Here is a 26,101-nt window from a genome sequence, read left to right as displayed (position 1 = left end):
GTTATAAAAGTAATAATTCAAATATTTAGACTATTTTGTTCATTCTTTAATAAATCTTTCATGTAGAGAAAAAGAACTTAATTATTTTATTTTAAAGAATTGCTATTTACTCTTTGATAAATTGTATAGGCAGTTTTATCATGATGAAACCAAATTTAAAGGATGGTAGCTGCCTGATGATGGGGATAATGTTTCGAAATTCTTCTTCCTTTAGTCTTCAGGTCAGCTTGTGTTTGTTGTCATCTTTATAGTATCCTGATGGATTGTGTGAAGTACGTTAGAATAAAATTAACATGCTTTCTGGTGAAAAACAAATGGGAAATCTACCAATGTAAAAGGCAAAATGTCGTTTATGAAATTCATTGTTCCTGCAATGAGTGACCAGGTGGTTAAGGCACTCGACTCGTAATGCGAGGGTCACAGGTTTGAATCTCCATCACACCAAATATGCTTGCTCTTTCAGCTGTGGTGACATTATAAAGTGACAGTCAATCCCACTATTTGTTGGTAAAAGAGTAGTCCAAGAATTGGTGGTGATGACTAGCTGCCTTCCCTCTAGTCTTGCACTGCTAAATTAGGGACGGCTAGCACAGATAGGCCCTCGTGTAGCTTTACATGAAATTCAAAACAAACTAAATCTTGCAATGAAAACATACATCAGAGAAATGGGAAAAAGACCTATGACAAGAATAATAGAATGTAAAGACAAAACAAGAGTTATGAAGACATGAAATTCAGCTATTGCTGAAAACACCATGCTGACAGGACACACAAGAAAGTGAGGAAAAAACTAAAATAATTGACACAGTAAATTTTGGAAGATAAGAAACAACTTAATCATTTTATGTTAATACAATAAAATATTCACTAAACAAGAGATTCCAGATTAGAATTGAGTAACCTATTGCTACCATTGGGTGAATCTACAGAAACCTGCTCCACCAATCAGAAACATGGACAAACCAACCAATCATAACACTTTCTTCACAATCCACCAGAATTCTATAAACAACACCACACACACATGCTGACCTGAAGATGGAAAGTGGAGGATTTTCAAAACATTTAACTTCAAGCAACGTTTTCTTTGCTGTAAATTATGTTTTGATGTTGAGTGGACCTGGTTTTCAATCAACAGAAGGGAGTAATTACCATCAAGCCTATTTATATTTTTTGTTGTTTCCAATCACAATGCTGATTGTTTGAGATATTAAGTTAAAGCTAATGTGTTTTTAAATGTTGTAGGGCAGAGGAGAAAAAGGGTCTGACTAGCAAACTACTACCAAAGGTAAAGAAATGTTACTTGCTCAAATTTTTATTGTTATCACACATTCATTATTCTCCACTGGGCAGCAGTAAGTTGACACCCTTACTGTTTAAAATCACATGATGGACACAATAGCTAGCCCAGTGTGGCTGTGCTTAAAAACAAGCATGGATCTTTACTGTTCTTAAAGTCTTATCAGTTTTGTTGTATTAATTAGATTTTAACAAAATGTATCTATAGATAACATAAATATTAGAAACTAATGTTCTTGATGTGATTGAATTACTCAATCTCAACTGTAGAATATACTCTGGCCTTAGATTAAGGTGTATAGAAATAGATCATGAAAAATGATCTATTTGTAAACATTCTACTTCAGAACAAATATTCTCACAGAAGTCTAATTGTATAAACAATGGTTCATTATAGAATTGGTGACAAAATACAGCAAACTTAAGAAAAACAAATGAATTAGATAAAATGTCTGGTTTTTCTCATGACCAGTGGATATAAGGAGAAGAGTTAGAAACTTTTGTTGCTGTTGTTCAGACATACAGCATTCATTGAAATAGATCTTAAAACAAGAGGGGCAAAAGGTTGTAGTCTTTGTTTAAAGTATGTATTTGATGCTGTTGCCATCAGTTACGTGTTCATAATTTTTCAGTTGCTGACTTTCATCTGCACATAACCGTAAGTAATTCATACAAACAATCTGAAGATCATTTGATGGAAAACTAACTATGGAGGTGGATGCGTGACATCCAGGACTTGTAACATGAGATACACGAGTTAGTTTGTTCGCTTTGAATTACGTGCAGAGCTACCCAAGGGTTATCTGCACTATCCATCTATAATTTTTCAGTGTAAGAATAGAGGGAAGGCAGCTATTCATCACCACTGATTCTTGAGCTACTCTTTTTACCAGTGAATAGTGGGATTGAAAGGGGGAGCACATTTGATGTGATGGGGATTCAAACTGTGACACAGTTAGCTTGTTGAAATATTATTTGTTGCAGGTTCATGTTATAAAATATGACATGTAATGTAATTTTTATGTTAAGATTAAAAATACTTTTGCTCATTTCAAAAAATCTCAAATTTCCTTTGTGTAATCCCTAGAAACATTCTAAATACATTTTATAACATGTTTTTCCTTTGTGTAATCCCTAGAAACATTCTAAATACATTTTATAACATGTTTTTCCTTTGTGTAATCCCTAGAAACATTCTAAATACATTTTATAACATGTTTTTCCTTTGTGTAATCCCTAGAAACATTCTAAATACATTTTATAACATGTTTTTCCTTTGTGTAATCCCTAGAAACATTCTAAATACATTTTATAACATGTTTTTCCTTTGTGTAATCCCTAGAAACATTCTAAATACATTTTATAACATGTTTTTCCTTTGTGTAATCCCTAGAAACATTCTAAATACATTTTATAACATGTTTTTCCTTTGTGTAATCCCTAGAAACATTCTAAATACATTTTATAACATGTTTTTCCTTTGTGTAATCCCTAGAAACATTCTAAATACATTTTATAACATGTTTTTCCTTTGTGTAATCCCTAGAAACATTCTAAATACATTTTATAACATGTTTTTTCCTTTGTGTAATCCCTAGAAACATTCTAAATACATTTTATAACATGTTTTTCCTTTGTGTAATCCCTAGAAACATTCTAAATACATTTTATAACATGTTTTTCCTTTGTGTAATCCCTAGAAACATTCTAAATACATTTTATAACATGTTTTTCCTTTGTGTAATCCCTAGAAACATTCTAAATACATTTTATAACATGTTTTTTCCTTTGTGTAATCCTAGAAACATTCTAAATACATTTTATAACATGTTTTTTCCTTTGTGTAATCCTAGAAACATTCTAAATACATTTTATAACATGTTTTTCCTTTGTGTAATCCTAGAAACATTCTAAATACATTTTATAACATGTTTTTCCTTTGTGTAATCCCTAGAAACATTCTAAATACATTTTATAACATGTTTTTCCTTTGTGTAATCCCTAGAAACATTCTAAGTACATTTTATAACATGTTTTTCCTTTGTGTAATCCCTAGAAACATTCTAAGTACATTTTATAACATGTTTTTCCTTTGTGTAATCCCTAGAAACATTCTAAGTACATTTTATAACATGTTTTTCCTTTGTGTAATCCCTAGAAACATTCTAAGTACATTTTATAACATGTTTTTCCTTTGTGTAATCCCTAGAAACATTCTAAGTACATTTTATAACATGTTTTTCCTTTGTGTAATCCTAGAAACATTCTAAGTACATTTTATAACATGTTTTTCCTTTGTGTAATCCCTAGAAACATTCTAAATTACATTTTATAACATGTTTTTCCTTTGTGTAATCCCTAGAAACATTCTAAGTACATTTTATAACATGTTTTTCCTTTTGTAATAATCCCTAGAAACATTCTAAGTACATTTTATAACATGTTTTTCCTTTGTGTAATCCCTAGAAACATTCTAAGTACATTTTATAACATGTTTTTCCTTTGTGTAATCCCTAGAAACATTCTAAGTACATTTTATAACATGTTTTTCCTTTGTGTAATCCTAGAAACGTTCTAAGTACATTTTATAACATGTTTTTCCTTTGTGTAATCCCTAGAAACGTTCTAAGTACATTTTATAACATGTTTTTCCTTTGTGTAATCCCTAGAAACGTTCTAAGTACATTTTATAACATGTTTTTCCTTTGTGTAATCCCTAGAAACGTTCTAAGTACATTTTATAACATGTTTTTCCTTTGTGTAATCCCTAGAAGCGTTCTAAGTACATTTTATAACATGTTTTTCCTTTGTGTAATCCCTAGAAACGTTCTAAGTACATTTTATAACATGTTTTTCCTTTGTGTAATCCCTAGAAACGTTCTAAATACATTTTATAACATGTTTTTCCTTTGTGTAATCCCTAGAAACGTTCTAAATACATTTTATAACATGTTTTTCCTTTGTGTAATCCCTAGAAACGTTCTAAATACATTTTATAACATGTTTTTCCTTTGTGTAATCCCTAGAAACGTTCTAAATACATTTTATAACATGTTTTTCCTTTGTGTAATCCCTAGAAACGTTCTAAATACATTTTATAACATGTTTTCCTTTGTGTAATCCCTAGAAACGTTCTAAATACATTTTATAACATGTTTTCCTTTGTGTAATCCCTAGAAACGTTCTAAATACATTTTATAACATGTTTTTCCTTTGTGTAATCCCTAGAAACGTTCTAAATACATTTTATAACATGTTTTCCTTTGTGTAATCCCTAGAAGCGTTCTAAATACATTTTATAACATGTTTTTCCTTTGTGTAATCCCTAGAAACGTTCTAAATACATTTTATAACATGTTTTTCCTTTGTGTAATCCCTAGAAACGTTCTCATGTTTTTCCTTTGTGTAATCCCTAGAAACGTTCTCATGTTTTTCCTTTGTGTAATCCCTAGAAACGTTCTCATGTTTTTCCTTTGTGTAATCCCTAGAAACATTCTAAATACATTTTATAACATGTTTTTTCCAGTAAAACTTTTTATATTTCATCTATTTATTTTTTTTTCTACCCTAACACAAAATGGGGTCAGTAAATTTGACCAACTTCATAACCACCAAACAAAATTAATATAAATCTAAATTACCCATTTTCTTTTTAGAATAAACTCAATTTGTAACATGAAAATGCATTCATTTATTCTAATTAGCTTTAAGCTTGTAACAGTCTACATCTATTTATAATTAACTTTTAATATTTTATTGCTCTTTGAACTATGTTTAACTAGTATACATACTATAATGAGTTGTAAATCTCTTGTGTTATGTGAAGCTTATGTTAGACCAGTGAATTACACCCCTACATCTTATTTGTTCAGAATATTATGTTATACAATGCATCATTTGATAGATGTAAATATTTAGTTTCTGTTGGTTGTGGGTAATATATAATTAAACATAAAAGAATTATTAATAAAGTTTGAATAAGAGTGTGTGGCAGGATTTTCTGTATATAACTCTGTAACCAAACAAAAAAAATCATGGTTTGTCTCAGCAATGATGACATTACAGAGAGAAACTTGCATTTAATTTCATATATTTTGATGGAGTTGTGAGTAAGATATAGATATTAATAAATAATGTCGCACTGGGAGAAGTTTGAGATTTTTTTAATATTATTTTGTAGAATTAGGAACTGGAATCTTGTATACTGTTAACACTTTGTCCCATTAATTGATATAACTTAACCCTTTTCTCTGGATATCCTTTACTTCATGACAAAGTTTTAGTCTTACATTAAAAAATTATTAATCTACTTTTGTTTAAGTTTCAAGTTGGTTAATGTTCACAAAAATGTTTTGTGTAGTTACCATTTTGATCAGTTGTTTAGTTACCACTTTGATCAGTTGACTTTTGGAATATATGTACAGAACTTGACATAACCAACTTTTCAATCCTATTTTCTGATCTAAAAGATGATCAGAAAACAAACTCAAAGCAGGTAGAGCAAAAATATGTAATGCATTATTCTTGTTCATGTGTAGTTCTTGTGAATTTATGTTTGTTCTTTTCTGTAGCGTCCTGCCAGGGTTCTAAAGAACACTCTTCAAGTTCTGTCCGACAAGATGAGAAAGATGACCTGGGGAAATAAAGCTCTTAGTTTCCAGGAAACCTTGCAGACAATGGCACCAATAGACCATGACTTCAAGATGAAGAAAAAAGAGGTATTGAAAAGTAATATGGGAAGGAAAAAACACGTGTAGGATACAAAGAATACCATTGTACTTAGTCTGAGAACAAGAAGATATTGATCTAGTTGTATGAAGGCTAATTTGTAAGGAAAATTGAGTAAAATATATTTCTAATATCTTAACACTTTATCCCAAAAGTATTTTAAATTTTTTTTTAATAAATATGATCATGGAATGCAACAGTTTGTTTAAAACCTGGATCTGTTTGTTACAAGGAAAGTTTTGTTAAGAAGGTGCACATTTTTACCTGTTTGATTGGGGGAGTGTTGACTGAATCTGTCACAGAGCTGTGCTGTATGTAGGTCTGGAAGGTTGGTTGATTTGATTCGTTAACTTTAAGAACTCCTCCTTGTTTTAAACTTTTCATTTTGTTTAATTTTTTAAGAGTTAATGTGTTGATTGTTTTAGATCTTGCAGAACTGATTCTTGGTCTCGAAAGTATCAAGTCTTCCCATTTGTTGGTGTGTCCAGCTTAAAATATGTGTTCCACAATTGTGGATCTCTGTCATCACAAGTCACTTATCATTTTATTTGAGTTTATCTCCTAAATGGTTTACCTGTTTCTTCAATATATATTTGTGTGCATTAGGACATGGTCTTGTATGTGGTGGTTTTCAGTCTCTCTGTGGATAATTGCTGTTTATTTTGTATGATGATGGATTTCAGAATTTATGTTAGGATTTCTCTGTTAAACTTTTTTTGACTGTATACTTTAACTTATATCTGAGATGTGATATGATTGGAACGTAAGAATGGTGAAGAGTTTTTAGATGGCAGTATCAACAAGTGTAAGATATCCTTTGTAGTCATTACACTGCATGTATTAAAGTTCAATGTCCAGAACACCATGTTTTCAACTATTTTATAGAAATATTGGATGATCCTTCATTTGATAGAATGTGGATGGTAGTATGAAGGTTTTTGTCTGTCCTGTATATCATTTTTAGGAAAACAGTTTTTCTGTTCTTGTTATCAGTGGGTGTTCTTTGTAAGGTCTGATGACAAAGGTATCATATACATATTTTCTATAAAATCAGAGTTTTAATTTGAGACAAGTTTTAAAATTTAAATGGACAACTTTCTGAAACATTCACATGGTTGTGCATTCATATGTAAAATACAACAAGAATAGAATTTATGTATCTTAAAAAATAGGTTATTAGAAAATTAATAATATTATAGTGGGTTATGTGAAAACAGATTACTCTGTTTTATTTAAATATGCATCTGATTTGTTGAATTATAGTTTCCATTTCTTGCATTTTTTAGCATCAACTGGAACTGGAAATTCAAGAAGCCTTTCTTCGATTTATGGCAGCTATTTTGAAAGGTTTCCGCTCATACCTACTTCCAATAACTCGAGCTCCAACTGTGAAAGCTACAGATCCAAGCTCTCTATTTGATGGTCAAGGTGTGTTTTGCATTTCTGTTCCAGGCAGATATGGATGATTGTGAAATTAATTAATTAATTGCAGTGTGTGTGGGTGGGATGGCATCCATCACCTAATAGTTTCCTCCAATGTATTTCTTGTCCAATTTTATCAAAATACTTTTCAAGTAAAATTTTTGTGAACAGAAAAAAAAATCTAAAATTTGAAGTTGACTAGGCAGTTTATTCTAATCATAGCTAGCATCAGACAAGACTTGGAATATTTGTTCTACCTCGTTTTTTAAAATCTGTTTATAGTTGTTATTTTGCTTTGCAGGATTTATAAAGAGCAGGGACAAGGCGTATCACAGGTTTTATAGCATGTTGATGAAGACTCAGATGTTTATACGTTTTATTGAAGAGCGATCCTTTGTGTCGGACAAGGATGCAAGTTTAGCTTTCTTTGATGAATGCACAGATAAAGTTGACTTGGCTGGTGAACTTCCAGACCAACATCGCCTGCTGGAATCAGACGAACATCAAAAAAGTGACCGAACTGTGTTTATAACTCCTCCTGAACCTGTTGGACTTCCAAAAGATGCTGAATTTATCTATCAAGAGTTTGGAACTTTAAATCCAAAACTATTTCACAAACACCCAGTTAAATCTCTTCTAAGTGTTGGAAGTACGGTTAGTGTGCAGGCAAACAGTCCCATGGCTAGGAGAACAAAACAAGAGATCCGTGCTGCTGACAGGGTACTGAATCATTTATTAGTATTCAGATGGCTAGGATGTTGTAATAATGCATTTGTAAATTTAGTATTCTTCTCAAAATGAGGAAATTGTTTTGTTGTCAAACTATTTAATAAGAATAATTCTGTTGTTAATTTTTCTGTGTGATAACTTGTTGGTTTGTTTTGAAGTTAGTCATATTTTCTAACATAAAGTTAAGTTTGTATTCTGTTCCAACAGTTTGGAAGTTTTTGTCTTCTATTTTTAGTGACAGAAGGTTGGCATAGTTTGTATTTTGTATCTCGAATATCATAGTTTTGTTTTTAATTAAAGTTATTTATCTTAGAATGTTTTTATTTTATCATTAATCTTTTGTTGTATAACAATGGAAGATTCCACCAGCCACTCCAGAAAAACAAGAAAATTGTTTGGGAAAATATTTTTTTTTTAAGAATCACTTCTTGTGCATTTGCACATGGTCTGCACCATATTATGTCTATTGAGAGACACTTGACAATACCTATGCATCTCACGAAGTCGACACTATAAACAGTGCTATATTGTTTTTTTTTGTTGTTTTTTTTGCAGTGCCCCAATTATGTCTAGGTCACTAGATCTTGCTGACTAGTATATCCTTACACTTGTTTCCAAGTCAGGATTAATGTTAAGTCAATGTTGGCAGATATTGTTGTCAACCAAAATGAAGTTTGATTCTGGCTTAATCAACATAAAATATCTGTCTCAGAGGGTACCTAACTTCCCTTATGGGTTGAATGGAGGTTCATCCTTCCATGTATACTGATAGCAGTCTCATTTTCTATTATAATCTACAATGAGCAACATTTACCACATTTTCTCCTGATCTTGGCATGCCTGTCAGTGACCTGGAGACAGAGTTTGGATTCTTTACTGAAGAGGATTATTGTAAAATCACTGTTATATCTGATGTAATCACTAATCCATCTATGGATGTGTTAGGTGGGGTCTTGACCTCCTAAGAGCCTTGTGAAACTAGCTGCTAGTGTAGAAATTTTAATACTCTCTTAGATGTTGATTGTAATGTTTCAGTTTGGTACAATTTGTGGCAAGTAATGTGTGTATATATACACACACATTGAGAGACGTGTGTGTGTGTGTGACTAAATATCCACGTTGTTCTTTGTAAACTTTCTGCAGTGCTCACGGTCCACTGGTTTCGTATTGACTCCTTGTATGTGAGACCATACTTTGCAGTAGATTTAATAATTGAGCAACATGACAGTGTATTACTCCATTTTCAAAAACCGTTCTCTGCTGATTGTGTCCTTATTACTTTGCTAATGTCTAATTTGCTCACGATCTGTATTACACTTACCACTGAGATGGATTTTAATGAAACACTCATACATATACAGTTTGGTTAATAGACCAACCTGTTTTCAGAAAATGGTCGTCATGTTATTTATAACCCAGGGTTACACATATAAAGGTGATTGTCAACATCAGTGATAAACAACTATTTAATTACAACAATTTTGATATTTAAGATTAGCATACATTATTATTCAAGAGACATGTAAGCAGTTAAACAGATAGTAAACATAGTATTAGGTTTAGTAAAACTGAAACAGACAAAAACACAAACGTCCTCATTATTGTGTATTTTGGTTTACTAATATTTATTCTCAGAATTTTATGCATTACGTCTTTAGTTTGTAGCAAAAAAAAATTACTAAAGTATTGAAGTGTAAAAAATATATAAAAAAAGAAAAAAAATTTGTTCATCTACTGACAAAAGAATTGTACTATTGCATAAAGAACATCAAACATTTGCTTAGATTAACTTTGGTTAATATATAGATAAATTATGTCCCCAGTCATTCTTTTTATTATTAAACTGGTCTAATCCAGTAAACTTCTTCTGTAATAAGAAGAAAATAACTCATTTATTTATTATTGTTGAATTAAACAAGAAAGAATTGTGTAAGTACAATAAATGTTAATAAATAATAGCATACCAAAATTTTAGAGCCATACCATGTCATTACCACTGCCCTATATCTGAACATAGCCATAACACTGTGCTACATCTGAACATGTCCACACCCTGTCATTGCCACTCTGTGCTATATCTGAACATATCCCTGTGGTCTGACTGTTACATACTTCCACAAAAGTGATGTCTGTTTGGCACCATAATATTTAAACCCACCAAAGAATACCAAAATGGAGTTCTGCCAGGTTATGTTCCAGGATGGCTTTATGTATTTCTTAGAGTTTTCTTTAATGTTTAAAATTGTTTTAATGTACTCGGACCTCTATAGAACAACAATTTCTTGGAACTATAAATGACTAGAGTTTGTTAGAATTAAACATTACACACATATTTAAACTAATGTTTTTATTATGATAATAGTTTGTGAACAAAATCATGTCTATAATGATTATCTTAGTAGTAATTTAGTTGAATTCCACCTATTTCTGGCTATTGTAATTTAGTGAAACTGCAGATGAAATCTTTGTTCCCACTGATTAAATTGTTAGTGACATGATTCTGATTGTAGATTATACATTAACTTGGAACCATTTGTGATGTTATTGTTTGTGAGTGCTATAAGATGTTTTTTTTTTATCATATTATTGGCCAGTTAATTTTATTTTTTTACCATTATTACGTTTGTAATAAACCATCTTATAACCATTGTTCATATCTTTTATGTTTTAATGAGAATAATTGTTAATTATTTACTGTAGAAATTCTGGTAATATGTCAGATAAGTTATAATAACAGAATCTTTTAGATTTTGTATGTTTGAGATTGTGATATCGTAGTCGGAGAACAAATAAAAAGAGATAAAATTAATTATTTGTATGTGAGTAAAGGTAAAAGTAACTGTATCTGACAAGAAAGGACATCAGTTTTAGAATTGATTGAACATGTAAAACTTAATGTGAACAAAAAAAAAATTATTCTTATAAGAAAGAGATAGTATATAAACCACAACCATTATGATATTAAAAGTTTCTTGAGCACTATATGTAATCATTATAAACCTATGGCAAATAACACTGTGACTAAACTTCTCAGAATTTCTGCATGTAATAATTTTCATACATAACAAAAACTATGCAAGATGAACTCTTTGTTTCGGACAATGAAAGTGAAGATAAAAGTTTTGTAAATATTTCTCCAAAAATGCATATAACACATAGAAATAAAAGAATGCTACTTCTGTTTGCAAAAACACCATAAAGCTTTCTGGAAGTTACTCAAGATATGAAACTTAGAGAAACATTATTTGTGTATAATATTCTTTCTTGAATCATTTGTGACACAGGTAGTTGTGAGAAGTTTTCTAACCATGTAACTTAAGAACTGTAGTAAAGAAAAGGTTTACTTTTTATCTTAAATTGAAACTCAATCTAATTCTTCTGATGTAGGTTGCCAAAAAGCAGGCTGAAAATCCAATGTTGTGGGCCAAGTGAGTATAGTTATAAACTAATGTATTAAATACTTTGTTCTTTCAAGAATGTTATAGTTCTGACTATTAAAATATGCTCTTCATTAAATGGTTTATATATGAAGTTAAAATAGTAACATGGAGACGTATAATTTTTAAAGTTGGTTTGTTATATTTTAGGATTGTTATGATGTTTGTAAATATTCAGAGATTCTATTGTTACCACATCTTAGTTAGATTTATTAACATCCTGAGGATAAATATTGAGTGTTTTTCTCATTATTATTATTAATATCATTAGTACTAGTAGTACTAATTATAATTATACAGAGTGGTTATATTACTGTTGACAATGAATTAATGCTGCTAATGTGTAATGTAATTACATATCACTTCTAAAGTGGAATGTTTTTAAGTACAGTTTTATCCTCCAAGTGTTTGGTCAGGAACTATTCTCCATTGAGTTTAATGTTTTTTAAGCACAACTTTTTCTCTTCCAGATGTTTGCTCAGTAATTGTTTCAGCTTATGGTATATTCATCTTCCTGCTTACACTAAATGTTCTCAGATGAAGGCCAAGGCCCTGAGAACAGCTTATGATGTGTTGCTTCGCATGCAGTCCATAAAACTTCAGCCAGCTGATGAAGTAAGTTGTTATACTTTTGTTTTTTGTAAAAGAGTCAGTAGAGAGTATGTATCAGGATGTTGAGTTTGACCTCTACCATGACCTTGTCACATATTGACAGTGGTTTAGAGTAAAGATGTTATCTTGATTACCTAGAAGTTACTGAAATATTTCATATAAAAAAATTATTCACTTTCACATAGTGGTAATGACCAGTTTGTTTCAGTAATAAATGGCAGAGACTGAAATCATCAGTGTGGGCTAATGAATATTAAATAGTTGGTTATTGAATTTATATCTGCAGAATCATTTAATAGTAGTTAAAAGAGAAAGTGTTATTCAAGTATTTAACATGTAAAGCAAGAGAGTAGGTGTTACTGGAATACATGTATTTAACGTGTATAACTAATTGTCAGAAGTGTGTCCAAACTCACTTTTTATAGATTTAAATTAAGTGTTTGTGACATCATTAGTGAGTATAACATAGAGAGTAGATTGTATGGGAATTATTAGTGAAGAAAATATAAATAATGGATATAAGATTACACATTGATTTCCAAGTATCTTACTTTTATTGACTATTATGGAAACAAATGTTTTATATAGGATAATAGTACCATTGCTGGAGACAAGAAAAGAAAGTGGTTCCAGAGTACACTTTCCTCCAATTACACTTAACTATTATTCTACCACCAGGGTTTTTTCTTTGTCTGTCTAATCATTAGAGTGATTTTTCTTGCTTGCTGCAGTCTGTTATATCCCACTCAGTTGTCTTTGAATACTTTTCACCTACATCAATGAGCTCTCTGTGTTGGTGCTGTAAAGAAACATCTCATTCACATAGTTGTCTTGTCATAGTGTGTCTAATGGGTTCCCTGGTGTTATGATTATTCAAATATGCTTTGAACATTATCGTGTTCCATAGTTGATTTCATAACAGTAATAATAATAAAAAGTTTTTCTTCCAACTGGTAAGATGATTATAGCACGATTTGGATTATTATTTCTGGCATTCTACCATCGTCCACCTCTATGTATCATTGCACAACAATCGTAGTGATTAAGTGGTCCTTTGGGGGGCGGGGGCTCTGAGGCTGCATTTGAGAGTGGTTCTTAACATTTTGGAGATATATTAGATTTACCTTTTTTTTTCTGTTATTTTTATTTAAGTGTGTTGGATTTTTAGCCCCTCTGTGGGTCAGTGGTAGGTTTATGGACTCACAACACAGGGGTTCAGGGTTTGATTCCCTAGGATGAACATGGCAGATAGCTTGCATTTGCACTGTTCTAGCAAAACAACTTTATCACAGTTTTTAAATGACCTACAAAAAATGAAAAGAAGGCCGCTTCGGGATAAGCTGTCTTTGTTTTTTTTTTTTTTTTTTCTATTGGTTCTTCAAGTATGTAATGTTTTGGACTTTTTCTAAGTTTCCTTTGAACTTGCAACTTGCTTGATGCCTGAAATGTCTGTGAGCATTTTTTTGTCAAACACTGAAATTCTGGTACATGTTGGAAGGTCTACTTATTAATTATGTGTGAATGGACAGTTAGACCTAATTTGACATGTTGTTGGAACCTCTTGATTTGACTTACTACTACCAAGTGGAGACATCATTCCAACTCAAATAATATTTGCTCCTTGTATTCTGTGGTTCTAAGATGGAGTTTGTAGTTCCCCTATACAGGTCTCTTTCCTGATGGGATAAAGAAAGTCTATAGACTTACAATTTAACTTCAACCTTTTTGTTTCTTATCACTTCACTTTGTTAGAAGACTCTCAGGGTAAACAGATTCATTGAGGATGAATTGTATCCATTGTTAGCATCCACATTGATTCAATTATCAGCTTCTACATTCCTTCTGGTTGTTGAATTCTTGGATTTCATTGTCTTGTACAGGAGGGGGTTACAGTTCTTCCCCTAATCATCAGTACTGATCCCCAACATAGCTCCTCAGTGAATTGCTACTTAGATTTTGTCTATATCCAAGGTTTTCACTGCTTTGAATTGCCAACAGCATCTGTAATTATTGTATACCTTCAGGATCCTGTGGGATCTTTGTTCCAAGAATTTGTGGATGTGTGGTATCTATAACTATTGTTCCATAAGCTCTGCAGGTCCTTGGGTCACAATTGGTCATTTATTTCACATTTCCCTATTTATTATCTACCCACTCTGTGGAGTTTTCATGTACCATGGTTTATTGGAACTTGAAATTTAGTTCTAGGGTGATCTGAATCTAATGGGTCTGGGGTTAGTGAGAGTGAAGCTAGTTCTTCAGAGTATTTATTCTTGTTAGTTGTTGGGTCTATGAAGATAGGAGATTGGTGTCCAATCATCAGTCTTCCTTGTATATATTAATGGCTATATTCTGTGTTGTTTTGTTTACTGAGATTGTAGATATCAAAGTCAATTGGCTCCTATCACACTTTTGACATTTGTGGTGCACAAGGGTGAGATACTGCAGTTTTTTACCTTCAGTCTAGAATAGGCTTAACGTAGGGTCTTTCCGTATCGTATGACTTTTCTCATCCTCCTTCATTTTATTGTATATTATGCACACACCATTCCATGGATAACTGGTTACTACTGGCAACATCTTGTGAATTGCTAGATCATTGCATTCTAATTCTACTTTCAGACACAACCCTGGCAGGCTTCTCTTTAATGATTGTGACATCTATTTTTTCTCCAGTTCAATATGTTATCAATCTGGATATTTTTCAGGCTCAGGTGTTCTCCCGTTCTACTCATTGGTATAAAGTAGGATGTCACACTTTTACTCACTTCCCTTTCTCCTACTGCACAGATGGTTCTTTTGCTTCTGGGAATGTGAACATTTCTTGAATCTTTGTGCCTTTGGGATGAGAACACAAGTGATCCTTTTATTGGTCTTTAAGTGGTCAGGTATTATACACTTCTATTTTTTGGTTTCTGCAGCTTCCTTCACCAGAATCATTTTTTGATCTCAGAAGTTAAGTTTGGATAGTACTACACTTTGAGTTCCACTACAGCCACCTTCACCAAAGTTCCATTCTCTGCACGCATGTTTTGCTTCAGGGAAGGGGTAGATAGATACACCAACAGTCAGAAATTCTAGAATTTATCCACTTTTAGCAAGGATTCCCTACGTAAAGATTTTGGCTAAGTCTTATCAAGAAGGTGTATGGTCTAGGGGAGTTTATTTTAAAATTTTCAACCTCCTTTCTCAAGACTAATCTTATCACCTTTCTAGATTGCTGTATTTTGTGAATGTCTGTAGTAGCAGGTCCAGTCTCTCACTCCAGACTGATTCTTGTGATAGAATAGATGTTGCACTGAAAGATTCTGTTGGATTAGCTTTCATTTTGCTACTCTAATTGGTGGGTTCATTGGATCACTCAACTACTGGCAGCTTGGTCTCCAGTACCTCATCTTTGGACCTTGGCAACAGATACTACCCATCTGGACAGGACGGTATTACCACTTTGAACCTTTTCTGCACTTCATATGTTACTTAGGGTATGAAACATGATTTGTTCCAAACTGTTATCAGATCTTGTGGATCACACCAGATTAGCAGTTACACCTTTGTTTCTGCTTTTGTGGACCCTTCTGGTGTGTCCAACTGTTCTACTTCTTTTAAGGCTCTTTGTGGAGGCACCCAGAGGGTCAAGCTTTTGGCATAGAGATTGTGCTCTCTTTCATATGGCATTGGGGTTTAATTTCTAAGGTTGACACATATCTGGCACAATTTCTCCTTAGTCTGAAAGCACTTCTGTCAGTGGTAATGACATGCATATCAGTAATATTGTACTGAAAGGAAGTTGATCCCTTTTCAGTCAGTGGTGTTGACCAATACTGGCAAACAAGAAAACCTAGTGGTTAAGTAATAGCTATAAGTGTGTCAGTGGAGATAAGTATTATTGGAACTATATTTTCAGTTTAGGAAAATATTAAATTTTATCGCATTCAGGGAAAATGTTGATTTGTATGCTGTAATTAAGGTTAAACAGTTCAGATTACTAATTTGGAGTACTTACATGCATTTTTCTTAAGAGTTGGAGTGATGACTGCAGTGTTTTTGAAATAGTCTTTTTTGTTTATGATATTAGAGTTATTAAAAGAAGAGTTTGTTACTCGTATTATAAAGACAGGTGGTATGGGTATTAAAACTTTAATATTATAAAGACAGATGGTATGGGTATTAAAACTTTAATATTATAAAGACAGGTGGTAAGGGTATTAAAACTTTAATATTATAAAGACAGGTGGTATGGGTATTAAAACTTTAATATTATAAAGACAGGTGGTATGGGTATTAAAACTTTAATATTATAAAGACAGGTGGTATGGGTATTAAAACTTTTAATATTATAAAGGCGGCTGGTGTGGGTATTAAAACTTTTAATATTGTAAAGACAGGTGGTGTGGGTATTAAAACTTGTAATATTGTAAAGACAGGTGGTGTGGGTATTAAAACTTTTAATATTGTAAAGACAGGTGGTGTGGGTATTAAAACTTTTAATATTGTAAAGACAGGTGGTGTGGGTATTAAAACTTTTAATATTGTAAAGACAGGTGGTGTGGGTATTAAAACTTTTAATATTGTAAAGACAGGTGGTATGGGTATTAAAACTTTTAATATTGTAAAGACAGGTGGTATGGGTATTAAAACTTTAATATTATAAAGACAGGTGGTATGGGTATTAAAACTTTAATATTATAAAGACAGGTGGTATGGGTATTAAAACTTTTAATATTATAAAGGCAGCTGGTGTGGGTATTAAAACTTGTAATATTGTAAAGCTACGGCTGGTGTGGGTATTAAAACCGTTTAATATTATAAAGACGGCTGGTGTGGGTATTAAAACCGTTTAATATTATAAAACAGCTGGTGTGGGTATTAAAACTTTTAATATTGTAAAGGCGGCTGGTGTGGGTATTAAAACGTTTAATATTATAAAGGCGGCTGGTGTGGGTATTAAAACGTTTAATATTATAAAGGCGGCTGGTGTGGGTATTAAAAGGTTTAATATTATAAAGGCGGCTGGTGTGGGTATTAAAACTTTTAATATTATAAAGGCGGCTGGTGTGGGTATTAAAACTTTTAATATTATAAAGGCAGCTGGTGTGGGTATTAAAACTTTTAATATTATAAAGGCGGCTGGTGTGGGTATTAAAACTTTTAATATTATAAAGACGGCTGGTGTGAGTATTAAAACTTTTAATATTATAAAGACAGGTGGTGTGGGTATTAAAACTTGTAATATTATAAAGACGGCTGGTGTGGGTATTAAAACTTGTAATATTATAAAGACGGCTGGTGTGGGTATTAAAACTTGTAATATTATAAAGACGGCTGGTGTGGGTATTAAAACTTTTAATATTGTAAAGACAGGTGGTGTGGGTATTAAAACTTTAATATTATAAAGACAGGTGGTGTGGGTATTAAAACTTTAATATTATAAAAGACAGGTGGTGTGGGTATTAAAACTTTAATATTGTAAAGACAGGTGGTGTGGGTATTAAAACCTTAATATGTAAAAAGACAGGTGGTGTGGGTATTACAACTTTAATATTATAAAAAGGTGGCTGGTGTGGGTATTACAACTTTTAATATTATAAAGACTGGTGTGGGTATTAAAACTTTAATATTGTAAAGACAGGTGGTGTGGGTATTAAAACTTTAATATTGTAAAGACAGGTGGTGTGGGTATGAAAACTTTAATATTGTAAAGAAGTACGGCTGGTGTGGGTATTAAAACGTTTAATATTGTAAAGACAGGTGGCTGGTGTGGGTATTAAAACGTTTAATATTGTAAAGGCGGCTGGTGTGGCTATTAAAACTTTTAATATTATAAAGGCGGCTGGTGTGGGTATTAAAACTTGTAATATTATAAAGACGGCTGGTGTGAGTATTAAAACTTTTAATATTGTAAAGACAGGTGGTGTGGGTATTAAAACTTGTAATATTATAAAGACGGCTGGTGTGGGTATTAAAACTTGTAATATTATAAAGACAGGTGGTGTGGGTATTAAAACTTTAATATTATAAAGACAGGTGGTATGGGTATTAAAACTTTAATATTGTAAAGACAGGTGGTGTGGGTATTAAAACTTTTAATATTATAAAGGCGGCTGGTGTGGGTATTAAAACTTGTAATATTATAAAGACGGCTGGTGTGGGTATTAAAACTTTTAATATTGTAAAGACAGGTGGTATGGGTATTAAAACTTTTAATATTATAAAGGCGGCTGGTGTGGGTATTAAAACTTTTAATATTGTAAAGACAGGTGGTGTGGGTATTAAAACTTTTAATATTGTAAAGACAGGTGGTGTGGGTATTAAAACTTTAATATTATAAAGACAGGTGGTGTGGGTATTAAGACCTGTAATATTGTAAAAGACAGGTGGTGTGGGTATTAAAACTTTTAATATTGTAAAGACAGGTGGTGTGGGTATTAAAACTTTAATATTGTAAAGACAGGTGGTGTGGGTATTAAAACTTGTAATATTGTAAAGACAGGTGGTGTGGGTATTAAAACTTTTAATATTGTAAAGACAGGTGGTGTGGGTATTAAAACTTTTAATATTGTAAAGACAGGTGGTGTGGGTATTAAAACTTTTAATATTGTAAAGACAGGTGGTGTGGGTATTAAAACTTTAATATTATAAAGACAGGTGGTGTGGGTATTAAGACTTGTAATATTGTAAAGACAGGTGGTGTGGGTATTAAAACTTTTAATATTGTAAAGACAGGTGGTGTGGGTATTAAAACTTTTAATATTATAAAGACAGGTGGTGTGGGTATTAAAACTTTTAATATTGTAAAGACAGGTGGTGTGGGTATTAAAACTTTTAATATTGTAAAGACAGGTGGTGTGGGTATTAAAACTTTTAATATTGTAAAGGCGGCTGGTGTGGGTATTAAAACTTTTAATATTGTAAAGACAGGTGGTGTGGGTATTAAAACTTTTAATATTGTAAAGGCGGCTGGTGTGGGTATTAAAACGTTTAATATTATAAAGGCGGCTGGTGTGGGTATTAAAACTTCAATTAAAATAACATAGAGAAGAATGTTTAAACCTTCTTTGGGTATCTTCAGGTTAACAAAGAGAGTTTGTTCCATACTTTATTTTAATTAAGGTTTTAATACCCATGCCAGCCATCTTTTAGTACATTTTTACTTCAAGTGGGCTTCTCTTCTTGTAAGCATGATTTACTTTACTCAACTTTCTGTCAGATATTGTGATAATTTGTGTTTAAACTTGCTCATCTTTGTTTTAATGTTTGCTGTGTGGAATCATTTCTTGATTTTCCAAATATTCCTTTTAATGTTTTGTATATAACCATTTTTTGTTATTTTTGTTTGTCACATGAAATATTTTCCCAGTAAAATAGACATATTTAGAATGTAGTATGTATTTTGCTAGGTCTGCTATCGGGTTTTGATGTTACTGTGTGGACTGTATGGACAACCAATCCTAGCAGTGCGAGTGTTGTTTGAAATGAAGAGAAATGGTGTTCAGCCTAATGCTATTACATATGGATATTACAACAAAGTAATGTACATTTCTTTATCTTGCTGTTTTAACATTAATATGTATTAAGGTAACTAACACACAGCTTATGTACATGATTAAAAAGCTCTATAAACAGTATTTAACAATGATAAACTACAATTCTTTAACTTGTCTTATTTTTAATATACATGCTGTTAACTCTTCAACATGGGCTAGGTCAATTTGACCAAACATGTGACCTTGTTGTTCTCATTTAAAATCTTTGTAGATTTACTACTTTTAACTCTCAATATAGTGTGTATATTTTCAGTTAACATTACAAGTCTTTCATATGAAATAAATAATTTTTAGTGAAATTTTTTAATAAAATAAATATTTGTTTGTGAATATATTAAATTTTGAATAATCCATGTACAAAGTGATTTTCATGTTAAGATAAAAAGTACTTTTCCTCATCTCAAAAAATCTCAAATGTTCCTTGTGTAATCCCTAAAATTTGACTGACCTGGTAACCACCAAAAATTGAGGTAAATCTAAATTACCTGCTTTTCTAGGATAACTTCAAATTATAACATGAAACTACATTTGTTTATCTTAAGTAGCTTTAAGTTTGTAACATATACATCTATTTATAATTAAATTTTTGTTTTATTGTCCTTTTCATTTCCTGTTGAACTGTGTCTATCTGCTGTTCATGCTATTATAAGTTGTAAATCACTTGGGGCATGTGCAGCTCACATTACACTATCAAATTACATTATCCAAGTGCTCCTCGCATGTTAGCCTAATGCCTTGTTAAACATTTTTATGATATTATGTATTTTACGTAATCTAACCTTATTTAACATAGAAATATCCCTATTTTTACATTGTAGTTTTGTTTCTAATAATAAAGAATAAACATGAAGAACAACAAATAAAATAGGTGCCCAATGTTTTTTATCTCTCCTTTGATTGTACAGGATGTTTAAGCCTACTATTTTATACTAATGGTAGTAATACATTATATAATTGTTATTTAATTAAATACTGCATCAAAGGACATCAACTAATAATATGCAAGAAGTATACAATTTCTCCTACTTCTCATAAATGTTCTGGCTTTCTAACTATGTGACAAGAATCATGACGAATTTATCCAAGCTAGTTGTTAAGTTTCTCACTAGAACATTGCTTGTGTTCTGAAGTAAATTGACTGTTATCTATTCAGAACACAATGTTATGCAATATGTTATTTAACAGATGAAAAGCTTGACTTTCTATAGGTTATATCTAATATATCATTAAACTTAAGAGAACTGAAGCATATCCTGAAACAAAGGATGTGATGAGTGGGTGTAGCAGGAAGGGTCTGACTGATTTTTTGTTGATAGCTCTGTAACCAGACAGAATTAATGGCTATAAAAATTATTTGTCTGAGCAATAACAATTTTATAGGAAGTCATTTATTTAATATTTTACATTTTCAAGGAGTGGTGGATAAAATAGAAAAGCAAGATGTCTAGAGAAAATGTTATACATGTCACACTACATACTAATTCAGGATTTTTTTTTTAAATATATTTTCCTTGTAGAATTAGGAACTTCACCCATATTTTAATAGTATATAAATTGTGTTAGCTAATATTTCATGCTATACTAAAAGTAGGTTAATAAAAGTTTGAATGTGAGCCACTAAAACTTTCTGTAAAGTACAGTAAGGGTTACCTGAGGCAAAGTAGCTCTTTGTGAACAGTATTTTAGCATTATATTTCCTTAACTTAATATATATGTAGTTAACTAATGCACAGTTTATGTACATGACTACAAAAGTCTATACATGCGGTTATTATAGGACAATCACACATATTAATTCTGTAGTTTTATACAAACAAGTAATGTTGCAATGACATTGTGTAAGTATGAGGTTCTATCTAACTTTGGCTTAAGAGTGTATTGTGATGCGTTTCATTATTAAGTAAAAACATATGAATGAAAACACACAAATGCCAGTTTTGTATTTTCAAGAACACTTCTCAGTTTCCAAAGTAAAGTGCTCTGTGATAAGACATACCTGGTAAGATTTACTTAAAAACTGAAAAACTCAAGTGTATATATATGAAGAACAAGAGATTGCCTTGTAGGAATACAACAAAAGTGATGACAGTGTCTAAAGAAAAAAATTCCTATCAAAATATCTGGTCAAACAACTATTTCACAAAGTCCCTAAGCATTATATTGAGTCATAGCATGTACATTAACATAACTTAGGGAATCAATATGTGAAATAATTAATTATTCTTTGCTTGTGTTATGTAAAGCATTAGTTAAGTTAACTAATTTGTGTAGATATTGTATCAGCTTTCAACAGTTAAGATATGTTACAGTTAATAGCTTCTAATGAAAGTAAAAGGATTTAGAGAAAAATAGAATATTTAATAATTAAGTTTTCAGAATCACAAAGTTAAGTTAGTTACCAAGTTTGAATTTCAAAATTCCCATACTTCAATTTTTTAATCCCCTTTTTGATTTCTGTACTAGGCTTTATTATGAGCAAATATATATTTTGGTAATTATATATAATAACTAGCAGAAATGGAAGTTTTCATGTGATCCTTGAACTTGCTGTGGAAGATACTGTATTACTAAACAGCTTTATTGAATAGACATTTGTTTATGGATTGCAGGCTGTGTTAGAAAGTAAGTGGCCTTCTGCTGAGACTAATGCAACTCTTATGTGGAACAAGCTGAGAAATGTAATTCTTGGGGTAACACAGTTCCGGCACGGTTCAAAAAAGAAAGCTCAGCGATCACTCTCATTAGGTTCAGAAATTGATTACGACCAAGTTAGCCGAATGAGTACCGACGAAGAAGGCTCGGAAGACAAAACTCAACAGATTGAATTAACATCTGATTTAGGACAAGTTGATAAATATAGTTCAGGCAAGATACTTTTTCTTTACTTCCATACATATTGTTCCTCCAGTGGTTCAATGCCACATTTGAAGACTTGTGTTTTGATAGTCATGGTGGGCTCAGTGAAGATATCTCATCATGTAGATTAGTGTTCAGTCATAAACAAAGCATTATGTATGTGGTATGCAGTCTTTAGCATTAGTTTCATGTTGTAGTGTGAAGCTTTGGTACAAATAGCTCACCACCTTTCTTTGTGATGGACAAGGAAGTCCAAATCTACATATGTTAACAAAAATGTGTAGCAGATCTAGTAAAATATTTTTTCAGGTTCCCAGTTTTATTTAAAAAGTGGAAGAAATTAGCTTGTGTGTGACTTGCAAAGTTTTTGATTGTAAGGTATCTTATTCCCAGGAGGACAATCGGATGGTGGCTATAGCTCCATGAATGCAGAAGAAGCCCAAAAAGTGGCATTAACACAAACATCTGTACAATCACCTGGAGTTGAAGGGAAAAAAACAACCTCATCTTATGTGTTTAAACCGGATCTCCCTTCTGTGCAAGGTATTATTGAACAACGCTTTTCGTTTTCACTTACAAATGTGATGTTTATAATTGGTTTATTCCTCAGAATATTAAAACTATATTTGTAATGTGCTATTGCTTTTCAGCAGGAATGAATTTACTAATGATCAAACAGTTAACAAAATAGACATTACTTTATAATGTGCAAACATTATGATGACTAAATGTGATACTTAAACTAGTGTTTTGTCCTAGACTGTTTCAGTGTAGTGTGAAATGTTGTTATTTAGATTATAATTTGATAGTATTTACTTATCAAAACCTCAGTTCTTCTCAGCAGTGACTATGAAAAGTTTAAGTGAGTATTTAATTTGCTATGAATTGTTAAGATGTTATAACTCAGTAATTTGATTTGGCATTAACAGAAGCTGTTGAGCAAACTTAGAAACTAAAGTTACTTATAGATATGTGCAGTCAGAGATTGATGGTTTTCTTTTCCATTGTATGATGTGATACATTTTTAAGTCTGGATGTTTCCTTTGGTAATGAACTAATTGTAACATAATTTAGATTTTTAATACAAGTTTTGTGTAAATAAGCACATGTTTAGAATTGTTTTTGTTGGTGTTATGAAACTGATTTGTACTTGGTGAAAGAAAGTAACAAGTTGCTATGGATATGTAACGATCTGCAACAGCTTCCATGCTTCACATTTGATACGTTCTTAGAGTTGTAGCACATTATCCCATCAAGAGTTACAGTAATCACAGAATAACCTGTACTTAGTATGTGTGTTTTTTTTCTAGTATTGAAAATGAAGTGAAATATTTTTTTCAACTTGATGTTGATTTATAATATTGTTAAACATAGGAGATGAACTATTGCACTAACTATTGATTCTTTCATGTATTATTTAAATATCATTTGAAATATTATGCAACCAGTATTTATTCGTTTATTCTAGTAAGAACCTCTACTCTTCTGGAATGATTATTGTCTACTTCAATAGGTTGTCCTGGATCCGGAAGAGCTTTAAAGTTTGATGAGCTGGACTTCTCAGCTGCAGATGCTTTCAGGAACAGGGTGGGAAGTATAGTACGTAGCTCAGCTAGTAGCCTGAGCAGCCTCTCTGGGATGCCTGATATTTCAGGTTTGTGATCTTATTAATTGCTGGCTGAATGTTCTTGTGTTATGGATGTGTTTTCTTCTTATACCTACAGCTAACAGATGATGAAGGATTTTTGTAGAAGCTATCAAGCAGGTTTATTATTATAGCAGCAGTTTTGTTTGCAGAAAAAAAGAGATTGTCCTTTTTTGATGGTACTGAAGTCATAACTAGATAAAACTAAAGAGGTCAGAATTGTGTTTTCTCATATTTTTATAATCGGAGACATTTAACTTGTTACAATGTATAGTTGGTAAGTTATTGTATCTTTTAGAATTGTTTATAGAAATGTATAATCACATTGTAAAAATATGCCAAATGTATTTGTATACAGTAAAATTTATTAGAAAATTCTTTCCATTACCAAATCCATTTTTTATACATTTTTAAATCTGTATTTAGTTGAGTCTCTTAAGATATCAATAAGAAAAGAAATGTGCTTATAAATCTGAAGAATAATTCTTAAAATGAAAATGGTTTGAAACAGTATTGTTTTGGTTTAGTGGATAGCAGTGCTGGAGTTCTGATCACAAGTCATCCGTTGCTGGTTGATAGTCCCTGTAATGATGAGGTACCGGGCCAACAAAGTAACGGTCATGGACGTAAACGTCATAAGAGTGCAGGAAGTCATGGGAGGAGGACTTGTCGAACATACAGATTGAGACATTACAGTGGTCCATTAGCCCAGCCTCTAAACAAAGTTGACTCTCCTCAAATATTTCTACGCTCCAGCAGCTTTGGCAACGACACCCAAATCATCCGAAAAATTAGGAATGAACCAGTAGCTCTCAAAGATACAAAAGGATTTGATCACAAAGAACCTCCACTAGTGACTGTAACAGAAAACTCTAATACCTCTCTCTCTTTAGGAGAGAACAAAGAACCAGCAAGGGTTTTGAAACTTAGTTGTTGTGAAGAAGAATCAGACACTGAACTTGCTACAGAATGTTCAGAAGAGACAGTCACATCATCTATATTACCTCGTCCTAGATCACCTAACATCCCTATTAAGAAGAGGAGTAAAACTCCTCAGAATGACAAATGTGTATCACCTGACTACCATTCATCACTACCTGAAAATGGTAGTTACCACAGCAGTTCCTGTGGTAGTAATGACAGTGAATTACAGGAAACTCAAGAGCATGATTTTATTACTTCCACTTTCAGTCCTCTGAAAGAGACGTGGTTCAGTTGGGAATATTTTACAGCTAACTCCCTTCCTCGAGTAGCATCTAGTCTCAGTTCAACATTAGGATTGAGCGGCAGTGATGGTGGGAAAGTTACCCGCAGCTCAACCTTTCACGGTCCTACACGCAGATCCTCAAATAGTTCACTGAGATGTAAGGTAACATCTGATGACTCTGTAGAAGATGCAAATGGCAGAACTACCCCGTCTCATTCTATGACTCTCCCAGCAACCCCAGAATCAAAAAGGAGCCCGAAGATTGTTGGAACGAGAACTCCTGGTCGACCATTTTCAGTCAGCATGTCTTCTTTTAGGTTACCCAAATTAACGCCTAAGCACACAGAAATGTTTGACAGCCTGATGTCAGCAGCTAATACAGTTGCCACTAAGTTTACTGAGCTCAAACAGTCATGGTCAACGTCCAATACTCCAACAAAAGGTAAAAGCTAGTTGTATCTACTGATATCTATGAGGATGATTTTTAGTTTCTGCAACATGTTTTTATGGTAGGATTATGTTTTTAGCTTTTGAGGAAGATTTAGTGTAAAGTGAAAACAATTTCTTCTCAACATTTGCAGTCTCAGACACAATTTTAAATTTTTCATTGATAGTGGTACCT

At 32.0% G+C, this 26,101-nt stretch overlaps 1 protein-coding gene across 1 annotated transcript in view; it reads left to right on the top strand.

The window, feature by feature from the left end:
* LOC143239720 (C-myc promoter-binding protein-like) overlaps nucleotides 1-26,101 on the top strand; it is a 62,658-nt gene that overhangs the window by 20,842 nt on the left and 15,715 nt on the right. Inside the window, 11 exon segments of the mRNA XM_076481138.1 lie at nucleotides 1,246-1,288; nucleotides 5,871-6,017; nucleotides 7,314-7,455; nucleotides 7,751-8,169; nucleotides 11,566-11,606; nucleotides 12,086-12,230; nucleotides 19,625-19,753; nucleotides 22,381-22,636; nucleotides 23,021-23,170; nucleotides 24,141-24,281; nucleotides 24,800-25,921. Of these exon segments, the coding sequence (XP_076337253.1) occupies nucleotides 1,246-1,288; nucleotides 5,871-6,017; nucleotides 7,314-7,455; nucleotides 7,751-8,169; nucleotides 11,566-11,606; nucleotides 12,086-12,230; nucleotides 19,625-19,753; nucleotides 22,381-22,636; nucleotides 23,021-23,170; nucleotides 24,141-24,281; nucleotides 24,800-25,921 (2,735 nt within the window).

The sequence above is a fragment of the Tachypleus tridentatus genome, chromosome 13 (assembly GCF_004210375.1).
Source record: "Tachypleus tridentatus isolate NWPU-2018 chromosome 13, ASM421037v1, whole genome shotgun sequence".
Lineage (NCBI taxonomy): Eukaryota > Metazoa > Arthropoda > Merostomata > Xiphosura > Limulidae > Tachypleus > Tachypleus tridentatus.
This window is presented reverse-complemented; position numbering and strand designations above follow the sequence as displayed.